The sequence below is a fragment of the Ammospiza nelsoni genome, chromosome 5 (assembly GCF_027579445.1).
Source record: "Ammospiza nelsoni isolate bAmmNel1 chromosome 5, bAmmNel1.pri, whole genome shotgun sequence".
NCBI lineage: Eukaryota > Metazoa > Chordata > Aves > Passeriformes > Passerellidae > Ammospiza > Ammospiza nelsoni.
Genome location: NC_080637.1, coordinates 33,927,775 through 33,940,523, shown reverse-complemented (window position 1 = coordinate 33,940,523; position 12,749 = coordinate 33,927,775). Strand labels below are relative to the sequence as shown.

General features: G+C 39.1%; 1 protein-coding gene across 1 annotated transcript in view; it reads left to right on the top strand.

Moving 5' to 3' along the window:
- Positions 1 to 12,749, top strand: part of GRIP1 (glutamate receptor interacting protein 1) — a 212,269-nt gene that overhangs the window by 161,023 nt on the left and 38,497 nt on the right. The window contains exons 8-10 of the mRNA XM_059471871.1: positions 3,341 to 3,488; positions 5,082 to 5,251; positions 10,512 to 10,664. Of these exons, the coding sequence (XP_059327854.1) occupies positions 3,341 to 3,488; positions 5,082 to 5,251; positions 10,512 to 10,664 (471 nt within the window). The remainder of the gene's footprint in view (positions 1 to 3,340; positions 3,489 to 5,081; positions 5,252 to 10,511; positions 10,665 to 12,749) is intronic.

Sequence of the window (12,749 nt, the reverse complement as noted above, 5' to 3'; positions counted from 1 at the left end):
AAAAGGTTGGTTTCCTGTGAATTTGGTGTCATTATTGATCACAAGCTATGACTGAAGCTTTTCCCTCTCTAGGGCAGTTAAAGGTACTGTTTCACGTGTAGATCCTCTGCTGCCTAATGCCAGCAGCTCACTTTCTGGTTTCCCCACTGTGGGAATCCTAGTGTTTTTTGTCCTCTACCACCCACCAGTTGTTGACCTGGATTTCAGATACCATGAGGATCAGTAAGGATTAACAGATATATACATTTTTGAGGACATAAAGAAACACATATAATGTGATGTCTTTATCAGGTTAAAAATACATTTTTCAATTTTCAAAATGATTTGTGGTTATCTTTTGAGGCAGAGGAGGTTGGTAACACTGCTCATTTTATTTAAAAAAATTCCAAATACTATACTACATACTATTTATACTATACTAAATATAGTATATTTACATATCATGAAATTATATCCAGAATAAAACTCCTTGTTTCCAGTGATTTAAGCTGTCAAATAAAAAAGGTGTGCTGCTATGTAGCTGTATTAGCATGCAGAAAGCAATGCTGCTTCCTCTGGGAGGTTTTAATCAAGCCTGTTGTAGTGATTGAGATGCAATACTCTAAAATGAGAAAAATTATTAACAAAATCAAAAATCTAGAGTGCCTTTCATACAAATATTCATCAGTGTATTCATCAGTATCTTATGTAATTACATAGTCAATAAATCAACATAGTGTGTAAGTGCTTCAGTCATGGTGTAAATATCTTAATGACTGGAACATCTTCACACATGAATAATTTATACCTGTATGATTCATTTTTCATATCCACGCTTTACTTCAGCATGAAAAACTAATTCTTCTCTGTCAGAGAATGTGTGCTTGATTACTGCCTTCTTTCTCTTCCTTGTGCTTCTTTTCCACCATTAGACACACTCCATTTCTTCTCTTCTGGTTCCTCTAATGTAGTTATCTTATTTATTCATCCTGTCTGCCTTGGTTTGTGTCCCAGTGCATTTCAGCAGGCACCTGGGAAATAACACTCGGGCATAAGCTGCTTGTGCTTATGCAGTTTCCCAAGTAACTGGAAAAAGGACCAGCATCTTGAAAGATTTACACATTCTCAACAGATATTTGCATTCAGTTTCCTCTCCTCAAGGCAGCCATTGCAGAAAGAACTTGTGCAAGTAGAGCTTTGCCATTTTCTGGATCAGTATGAGTTAAAACCCTTGCCAAGGTACAGATGGCAAAAATTGTTTGAGTCTTCTTCTCATATATTTGCAAATGTGGAACTTGTGTGTAGCTCCAGAAACCACTGTAATGTTCAAGATGAAAATAATTGCTTCTCAGTGCAGGAATGGGAATAAGGAATGCTTAAATTCTGCTCTGCTGCACATGTTTATTTGGCTGTTTGCAAGGCACTGCATGAATCCTGCCTTACTTAGACCTTTAACCAAGTCATCTAAGACAGGAATTTCATTGTGATAAACTCCTTCTTTAGTTAGTAAGAGAGAGATAGGTAAGTTAGTAACTTTAGTTAGTAAGATAAAGACTGCTGAGGGCAGTTCATCCAGCTTTAAAGCTACTTAGTGCTTGAAGCTCCAGGCAGAAGTGCTATTGGGTGGACTCTATTCTTTTCTTTTAGCTCAGAATTTAAACATCAGTTCAAGTTTGTGGAACAGCTTATTTTGTAGTGCCTCTGAAGGTTGAGCCTTTAAAAATTCAACCCTAGTTGTGTACAGAAATTGTTAACTCAGATTTAATGACAACTTCCAAAATTGCTGAATCTTGCATTCAAATCCTCAGATTTTGAACTTGAAAAAAAAGAAAAGCAGCAGGAATCTAAAAAATTATTTCAAGTTGGGGGGGGAAAAGGAGTTCTATAATAATCAACTGACACTTTTCTGGTATTGTATGTTATTCCATCCAACCTTTTTTCCATTTCTATATGCAGAAAAGATATAAAAATATCTTTACCTACATTACACTCTAGTGAGGAAGAGCACCTTCACTGAGTTCATCATCCTGTCATTCAATTTCTTGTATTATTATATAGATTGTTAGTTTTGTATCCTAATACAGTTTTACTGTTACTTCTGTACCAGTATTACATTTTTTGACTAATTTTTTAGATTTAGGACTGAGTGGAGTATCTTATATCTGTCCTCTCCTCCATACTTGGAAGCCCAGCTGCAGCTCTTTTGCAGCTTCAATCTTAGTGTCTTCTGAGACACATCACAATTGATTGCTGTCTTTGTATGCTCACAGCTGGTTCCAGTATGTTGTGAATACCAATCTCTCCTGCTTGCTGACAGGACAGTTGGTAACTTTGATCCAACATAAGTCTTCATTTATTCAGTTTTTTCTTACTTTGACTGTAAGCACCTCCAAAGGTTTCTGATAGCACTTTGTTTGTCTCAATCTTTTAATATCCTTAAAGGACATCTTCTCTCACTGTATCTTATGGCACTGAGTTATTGATCAATGGGTATTGGTTAGTAGGAGTTTTCAGCCAGTCTCCACAATGTACTTCATCCTGATCCCTGCCTGCTTTGTTTTGGCATTTAGGAAGAAGCCTGCTCTGTTTTTGCTCTGTTGTGTCTAGCACTTGTTCTCTAGGGTAGTTTCTCACCACAGTCATCAATCATGACTGTTGCTCCAACTTATTTTCCTGTTTTCTTTATTCAGTGTTGATCACTTACTGTCTATGTCCTGTTGTAAGGCAGTATTTTATCCAGTGCAAGGATGCTAAAAGACTCTTCTGAACTTCCTCACATGTACTTTGCTTTAACTTCTACTGTGTATAGGTGTCACACCTCCTACACTTTCACCATTTTGGCCTTTCTTTTGTGAAGGATTTCTTGTAGACCCTTTCTTTATCTTCATTTGATTATTAGAACTGCTATCTACAGACCTTCATCTTCTTTTGTGAAAATCAGTTTCGCTTCCTTCTCTAACCTATTCACTGGTTCATTTTTTCAGATAATTTTCGACTTTTTAAATTAATTCTGTTTTTTCAGCATGTCTGTTTAAATTCCAGGTAATGTTTATCTTCAGTTGTTCAAGAGAATTATTCACTAACACACCCTGTTTCCCTTATCTGTTTCATCTCTGATTCTGACACACTCTTGAAACTTTCAGACATCCCAGATTCAGAAACTTCCTCTTGTTTTTATAATTTTCAACATCAAGAGCTGGTTATTGACTCCTTGAATTATGCTATTCCAGTATTTCTTGAAGTGGCATGTTATCTGGTCAGAGACATAGAATAGCCGTGGAGATTTTATGTGGGGAAACATGAAAATGGCATGAGTACCACATTGGTATAATACTGATTTTTTGTTGTCTAATTTTAACAGATTCAGTAGCAACAGCTTCTGGGCCACTGCTAGTTGAAGTTGCCAAAACTCCTGGTGCTGCTCTTGGGGTCGCACTATCTACCTCGATGTGCTGCAACAAACAGGTCATTGTCATAGACAAAATCAAATCTGCAAGTATTGCAGACAGGTGAGTGTGACAGAGGACTGACACTGCAGGTCCATGCATCCATTTTACTTCTTTTTCTGTTTGGTCTGGTTTTAAAGGAACCCTTCCCTCTGTTGAGAAAATCGACTGAACCAGGTCCTCTCAAGGTTGCATGTCTTAAAATTAGCACTTTGTCAGCTGGCTGTTCCAGAGTGCCGAGTCCAAGGCTTCCATCTATTTTAGCTCATCCGTGCAGTATTCGGTGACATAAGCCAGCCCCCTTGTAGTACGTGACTGGTGCTTGCACTGTGCAGCACAGGAGTCTGGCTGTTAAATGTAACACCGTGGCAGAGATCAGGATTTAAAAAAATAAACATTACCCACTGGAATTCTTGAAGTAAGCCCACCATATGGAACAGCTGTCAAGGGAAGTAAATTTTGAGGCTTTGCAACCTTGGAGTGTTCTTTTAGGATATATCACTCAATCTTGTGGCGCAGTGAAATGGAACTCCTTATGTCTGGATTCTTCTACTGATATTTTAGAATACAAGTGAAGTATAAGGAAGACTGGCTTCTGTATTTTTAAATTGTTTTGCTGTAATATTTCCACTTCATTTAAACCTTCAAATAAAACCATTTAAACCATTAAAATTATAGCTAGATATTTTTCCCCAGTGGTCTGATCCCCTGCAACAAAGTTGTGGGATCTTTCCTGGGGCGTGTGTGTGTGTGTGTATGTGTGTGTTTATACATATACAAGATATTTCTATATTCATATCTCTATTTAAATTTTTTTTAAATATTACGTTTCAGCAGCAAATTCTTCCTGCATGTCCCCAGTCACCCTACCTTGTAACTCCTCTTTGGCAACGGTGCTTTTGGTAGCACCCACTTGTAGCAGTGAGTCTACAGCTCCTCTGTGGGCTTTTCCCTACAGTAGAAACTTTGAGAGTGACGGCCATTGATCCAGGGGTGTTCTCCAGTTCAATGGTGCAGGATGCTTTAATTTTCTCCCTCTGTTTTTTCCCATTTCGCAGGGGGTAACCAATTAAAGGAGCTGTCCACTTGACTGGTACGTCGGGATGCTGACTGCTGTGTTTGCATTTCTCAACTCATCCAGTAGCCAGTCTCTTGAGTGCAGCAAAATTTAGCAGATAGCCCCCTCCCCACCCCACTCCTAGAGTCACCATGCTAGCCCTGGTTTCATTATTTGTTTGACTACTGCATAATTTCATCATCATTTACAGCTTTTGTACTAATAAATGTTTGAATTATAACTCAAAAAATGATGAACTGGGTGCTTGTGTGAGGGATATGTGACCAAGTTATTTGAGTCTCCTTAAGCTCTTCTCATTTTATCCTGCTGCCATTCACATATATTTTAGAGTCAGCTACCCCATTGCAGTTTGCAGTTCTGTGAGTGATGTCTTGGCATATACTGTATTAACGGAATTGTTTTTAAGGTTTGTACTAATAGAGTTAAAGTCTGACCAGTGACAGTGCCTACAAAACACAAATGTCTCTCGAAAAAAAAGAACATGTTCATAGTTGTCATGACCAGTTTGAAGGCAGAAAAACTCTTTGTGCAAGCAAATAGCATACCTGATCATACCAAGTTTTTCCCCTTTTGTATAGATGTGGTGCATTACATGTAGGAGACCATATTCTGTCCATTGATGGCACCAGCATGGAGTACTGTACACTGGCGGAAGCAACGCAGTTTTTGGCTAATGCAACTGATAATGTTAAACTGGAGATCCTTCCCCACCACCAGACACGGCTAGCACTGAAGGGCCCAGAGCACGGTAAGAGGATCTGTAGCACTAAATGCCTCTTCTCTTGCTTTCTTGTGCTTTGCCTGCCCATGCTGAATGATCAAAGCTATCGCTGCAGTTTTGTCTGTAAGTGTTGTTTCAGCTCCCCACATTATGCTTCTGCAGTTTCTGAGCAGCTCTGTGTGTTTTTGGTCTTACTGAACCCTCTGAGATTCCTATGGCCAGAGAGGGAAACGTTTTGCTAAGAAATACCTCTACAAACTTGCAAATGCACATAAAGACACCTGTTGACTCTGCTGTTGCAATTTTTGGGCGTGCTATGAGATTCTTCAGTAAATTCATCTCTACATTGATTCTTTAAATTTAGAGTGGGGAAGTAGTACCACAGCCAAACTTATTTTCAGCATATTGATTTGATAGTTGTGGTCAATTAATAACACCTGTTCTCCCCTAAAATACGTAAACCCCTCCCTTACTTTCTCTTGTTAATGGCATTATTATTTATTGCCACCATCTTTTAAAGTGCTTCTGAGATTGCTTCACAGGTTCACTGTCAGGACTTATGAGAACTATTTGGAAACAGTTTCCTGGATTGCAGACCTTTTCACTGTGATTCTTATTTCATACCAATATGCTTGAATAGAATTGCTTTCCATTCTCCAATCAAATGTTTGTAAAATGTCTTAGTATTTGAAGATGGAGGCTGCCTGTCTCGTCTTCTAACTAATTGGGAGAAAGTGGCTAATTCACAGTAATCCTTAAATTCAGTCTGAAATAGCATATGTTGATAGGCATCAAAACAGTAACAAGGGTTATCAAATACACAGAGAATAGATACATGTGTTGCAGCATGAACCAGTGGCTTAATTTTTCTGAGCCTATGGTACTGTGCTTCTGCCTCCTCTGGACCAAGACAAGATTTCTGAGGTCTTGAAATGTCAGTGATGGTCATGGATATTCTGGGACATCCATGCAGCATCTAGGTTTTCCCTTGATAAGCACTGTTCTAGACAGTTTCTTGGAGTGGGGAATACTGAACTAGTGACAGAGGAGACATTCATTTCTCCTAGACCAGGGTGAAAAAAAAGTAACCTTTGTAATTACATGTTCTCCCTGTACTCAGCTCTTGCCCTTTTCTACTTAAGCTGCTTAGAGCCACAAGGAGCAGAGTGATACTGCACAAGCAGAATGAGTTGGAGCCCAAATTTGCAGTGTACTCCCATTCCTTTCAGTTATGACAGTACATTGCAAACAAATCTTTCTCTTTTTTTGAAGCAAAGATGTAATGCAATTATTTCTGATGGTTAAAGAATTTTGAAGACTGTTTTTTGTGGGAAGACAAATGCTGGGGCCAATGATTTGTGTAGATGATTATATTACTTGAAGCAGTTGGTTTGTTAACCAACATTTATAACAGATTGATGCTGTTAATATACTAGTAACCAGTGTAGATGCTTAGAAAAAGAAATGCTCTTGCTATGCGAGAGTTAAGAACTGTCTGTTACTAAATAATATCGAGGTGATCAGCAAATGATGATCTATTAGAGCATCTTTTGGGGAAAATATCCCTAATGTTATGAAGTTGCTTTCTTCAGTAAGGCAGAATAACTAGGATGTTTACAGACCGTTCCAGCCCGTAATCAGATGGTGCTACCACAATATCATGACCAATTCAAGATGTAACAAGCTTTATGGAAGAAAGTTCCCTCTTAGAAACAACCTTTTATCAGGTGTGGTATGACCTAGAGGCTGCAGAGAGTGAAAATCTCCTTTGCTTTGTCTGGAATAAGCTGAGTCATTAGGGCTGTACCTGCTGAGCTCAGTTATTGGTCTTGTGGGAATATGTTAGGAATTCAAAACAGGCAGGAAAGTCAGTATATAAAATAAACTGAAATTTTAGCCCTAAAATAAAGTGAAGAGCTCTATAAAATATAGGATTCTTTTTCATGTTTTTTTTTCTTTATACTCTGCTGCTGACATTCATTTCTCTTGCTGCCCCATTAGTTTTATGTTTACTATACACAGCCCTGTACTGGAAAAGCTGAAATTATCACTAAATTACTATGGTTACACACAAAAGGATTTTCTTGTACAGAACTTTTATTGAATTGGGACTATCCTTCTACAAGCTGAGCAAACTGAATTTGTGTACTTTCCCACTTTGTAGGACATTTTTATCTCTACTCTCGGCATGAAAAAAAAACATTAAGAAAAAATCTCAAGGACTGGCAGATAATTTCCTGCTGGAAGCAGTCTTTTTAATTAAACAAGGCTCACAGCAGCTTGAAAATAATGAAAATCCACCTGGCCACATTGTTCTTATCAGATTTTAATTTTTTCACTGTAGTTAAAGTTAAGGAATCTTGCTGTCTGTGCACGTAATTGAAGAGACGATTCCTGAGAAGACATTCTAAGTCTCTAAGACACATAAGGCCGTATCAGACTGCTTCTGGTGTTTTCAGGACTTTTCTGGCTAACATGAGATTTTCCAAATCCCTGAGGGTGATGGTCCTAGCAGGTGAGGAACCCAGGGGGCACAGATCCTGCCTGGTGCTGGCATTGCACCTCTACCTTACTTTTGATATTTGAGATTGGGGCAAAAAAATAATTCTTTTGATTCAAGTACATGCCAGGGCACAGTGTTCTCATGGAGGATTGCAGCTCCAGGGCAATCTGAGTGAAGACACAGGGCCAGGTCGGGGAACTCCAGGGCCTGCAGGGTCTCCACCACTCCACCAGGCTGCAGGGACACGGTGAGCCCCTATGCTCTCCTTTCCCTGTCCCTTCCCTGGTGTGCACTCCATAGATCCACCCTGCAGAGATAGGCTTGGCTCTTGAGTCAGAGGGGGTAGTACAGCCAGGCAATTAGCGCATCACTGCTCCTGTGATACAAAGTGAAACCGAGCACAGGGCTGGCTGTAGTGGCTGCCCTTTCCCCCCTTGTTTTATTTCATGGAATAAGATATGAACATAAGGTGTAGGTCCAACCTAAATGCTCAGGGTTTGGGCTCCTGTTAAAGGCCAGCATGGGGACAGACAAGTCTGCAGCCATTTTAGCAGACATTTAGCCATTTTAGCCATTTAGCAGGTAGCAGAGGGACACAGGTGATACAGCTCATGGGACAAAGACAGCAAACTCTTTGTTTTATAGAAACAGATTTAGAGACAGTTTAGATTAGATATTAGGAAGAAATTCTTCACTGTGCAGATGGTGAAGCACTGGAACGGGTTACCCAGAGAAGCTGTGGCAGCCTCTTCCCTGGAAGTGTTGAAGGCCAGGCTGGAAGGGGCCCTGAGCCACCTGGTCTAGTGAAAGGTGTCCCTTCCCATGGTAGCAGGGTTTGAACAAGTTGGTCTTTAAGGTCCCTCCAAACCCAAACCATTCCATGATTATGTAGTATGGGCAAATCCCTTGGTGTTTTGAGATAAAAAATTCAGTGAATACTTCCCAGTTTGAACTGTGCCTTTATGGTTCAGCAAGGGTACAGACATGCTGAATTTAATGATGAATATATTGTATTTAATCAAGGGAGACTTCAATCCCTTTACTTTAAGATTTGACAACTGAAATGCTTCCCATTCTCTTAGTAAATACCAGTCTTCACTTTCGGCACATAGAACCCACAATTAAATAATTAAATACAGTATCAAATTTCATCCAGTGAAGGATTATTTTAAAGTTTTGAAGATCAAGTTAAAAAAAAAAAAAAAAAAACACAAAAACCACTAAACAAAAATACAAAATTGCAAATCCAGCTAATCAATAAGACCTCTTTTCTTTATTAACCAGGTTTCAGGATAGTTTTCCTGCTTCTGGCATTGGGAAGTCATTTACTGCACAGAATAGCATAATGCCAGCAATAGATTGTGGCAAAATTAAAATGTCAATACAGTAAATTGAAATGGCAGGGAAGCATCTCCATTCTAGGCAGTGCCATGTAAAGTATCTGGTTGGTCTTTTTAAAATAGATTAATGCAAGCAGAGAGTTATTAACCTTCAGTTAGTGGTCATATGTAATATCTTAGTATTTTCTGAGAAAGTTTGCAATCTTAGCTCTGTAGCCAGAAGGAGATAAGAAATCAATTCAGTAACCATAATTTTTGAAAGAAATATAAAAAAGAAAGAAAAAACTCAATCAGAAATGTTTTTCTGAGAAAAAATATTATTTCTGCTCCTCAAGTTAGAACCCCCTGATAAAAAGACAAGACCAGGTTATTTATTTTATTTTATTTCATTTTATTTTGTTTTGTTTTGTTTTATTTTATTTTCAATTTGTTTTCTTTCTTTCACTTCTGGTCTATAGTTTTTTTTTATTTTGTTTGTGCAATTCAGTTACTTTTACCTCTTCTCTGGTCCTTTTGTTTTCTGATTTTCCATCATCCCTTCATGCGGGCAGTGAAGGTTGAAAGAAGCAACAGGCAACTTACCTGGGATTCGTGTGCCAACAGCCAGAGCAGCCTCCTCACCTACCACCATTATAACACCTACCACCCTGACCATTGCAGGATGCCAGCCTTGAAATTCCAGAAAGCGCCTCCTCAAAAAAGCCTTCGTAATGTTCACACCTTTTCCTGCTGACACACTCACTTCTCCTCTTCTTCTTCTTCCTCCTCCTCCTCTCTTTTCTTCCTCCTCCCTCCCTTCTTCTTTCGCTCATACTTTTCCCATTTCAGGCTCTAAAACCTTTTCAGTTTTATGGATGCTACACTTTTTCATAGCCATGCCAAGGTTATTTCTGACATTTTACACCTTTTCTTCTCTATAACAAAGCAGCCTTTGTAGGCAGGAAAAGGCTTGAAAATTCTGAATTAATCAACTCTTCTTCTATGTTTGAGTAGACCATTGGATTGGAAAAGTCTATACAAAGCATGATTTTTGAATGCAAAGCCTTGCTTACAAATCTTTGTCAGAAATTACCTACTACAAAAAAGCATTTCTAAAATCAGTGTATCTAAATATATTGATTTGCATTAGTCTGGGGATATGTGTTGAAAAGTTTAATTTCACATGGTTTTCTTAAAGTAAGTTGTATACTATGAATAATCTTTTGTGTCTACATTATCTTTGTTAGCTTCCAGCAAGTGTTGTCACGAAATGCTGGCTTTACTTTTTCCTAGGGTCACCTGTGTGGTTTAAATATCTTTGTTATTGGAAGTGCACCAAGCATTCCTGTGCATCATACACAGCCTATACATAAAATGTTTGATTCATTGATGAGTTACGGGCATGTGCCGCGCTCTTCTGTGAAGACTGAGTGCTGTATGCCAAGTGTTTGATTTCTTACAGCAGCTCTGGTGTCTTCATCCTTCTCTCCTACCTCCATGAGTGCATACAGCCTGAGTTCCCTGAACATGGGGACCTTGCCTCGCAGCCTCTACTCCACCAGCCCACGGGGGACAATGATGAGGCGGAGGATGAAAAAGAAGGACTTCAAAAGCTCCTGTAGGTGGTAACTGCATTTCCTCAAAAATGTGCAGTGAATGAATGGGTGGAGGAGGGGGAAGATGCAGAAAAAAAGCACAGTACCTTAATTAAACACATATAGTCTAGACAGAAGGGAGAGTTCCTGGTAGACGTAGGGAAACACAAGGGTGAAAATATTTGTCCAGTGCTAAAATGAGATGAGTAGATGCTGTCTAGCATAACTATCTCATCTGAAATTTATAAAGGAATATTTTTTTCAGACAGTGCTGGAAGAGTTTATTATACCATTACTGAAGTGATTTTAAAATTCCTTTTTTAACTCTTCCTATGTTCATTAGGGAATAGTAAAAAGCAGATTGCTGGTAAGCTCAACCAGCTGTCACATTAGGGAAGGCAGAGCTTGCCACAGCACCTCCTAGGTAGTTCTAATGTTTACATCTACACCATGACCTGTACAGTCATTTTGGTGAGGGAGAGCACGTTACAGTGAAGACTAAATAGCCTCATTTGACCACTCTCTGGGACTCAAAGCATGGATTGCCTATGAGTCAGTCATTTCCCAAGCCAGAACAGATCTATTCAGGCTGTTCCATTTTGCATATTGCTAAGCATTCACTGGGCTGGAAAGAGTGTGGCTGTGTCAGTGCATTTTTTCCCAGACTCCATGAGAGTGCCTCCTCTCTTTTGGTTTGTCTGTCTTTGTGCAACCCACAGCAACTCAGGGAGGTGAGAACTGCTCTGTAAATCATTTGCTCTAGGTAACAGTGCTCAGAAGTCCACTCTGAAAGAACTGAGCTGCTGCACATTACAGCACTGCTGCTGTATTTTAAAGATTCCCCATGTTCATAGTAAAACCAGAGCAAACCAGCAGCTTCCAAGGCCAATCACTACAGAATTATGAGAACACATTAGAGAGGAACTGAGGTTTTGCTTTCTTGCAGTTTTTGTTGCTTGCTTGTTATTTCTTCTGTAAAGCACATATTTTTGCATAACATTTGCCTGTAAGTGCATTTTTTGTTTTTAATCCGATCAGCCATTTTTCACAGCTCATCTATTGACATGTTAGCTTCTAATGCATTCTTTTTGGTCAAGGGGGGATACTGTGTCTGTCATGCTATGGTATCAGTAGAGATCCAGCTCTTACACCTTCTCCTTTGCGCTTGAGAACCAGTAGTAGTGTTACACTAGTAGTAATTGATTTGAATAGTAAAATCAATGCAAAAAATTGTTCATCGGTTGTGCTATGTTTTAGCTGTTCAACAAAGGATGAAATCCTCAAAGCTAATCTTGTTATGGATCTTGGACACAGCTGTAACTTAAATTTTTCAGATATTTTTCCTTCGAGGAAGCCTTGTCTGTGTTACCTTGAAAGACTCAAAACAAGGCCAGTGATGTGGCATTTAGGGGAACAGTCACATACTTACTGCAGCCCACCTAAAAGATTTTTCAAGTCAGAAGGCCCTGGGGATAACAAGCTGCTATGAGTAAACAAATCTCTAGATAGGAGAAGTTAGGACAAGGCCTAGTTGTGCAGTAGTTTATTACCCATTTGCATTGTGAGGTCTCGATACAGAGCATTACAAAATACCTGAAACTGGCCCCATCACTGAGTGGTCAGTGCCTCAGTACAACCTGTGACTGCATCAACAGCCCTGAACTGGAACTGGCTGTGGAGGAATTGGCTGGCCAGCCAGACTTGTTTGCTCTTTTTGTGGGTTTGCTTCTCAGCCCATGCAAAGTTCCTTACTCAGTTAGTAGACTTATACCCATACTTGTGACAGCAATAACAGCCCATTTTAGAGACCCACACTGCTCTGGACCAGGATAGAGAATGTCCAGTCCTGTATCTTTCCACTATCCATCAACAAGACTTGGAAAACCTCTCCCTTTGTGGGAGGCTCATGAGAACCAGGTAGATTGCTGTGCTTTTCATGGAAAAAGAGTAGCAGAGTCTTTAATTTTTAGTGGGATTTTTTTCTTTAATCCAGTTGGATCATTTGAGAGTTTTATTAAAGTTTATTAAATCTTTTAGAATGTTACTTAGTAATAAAAATACATAGGTTGCTATAAAGTTTTAACATTAAAATTGATTTAACAATTATT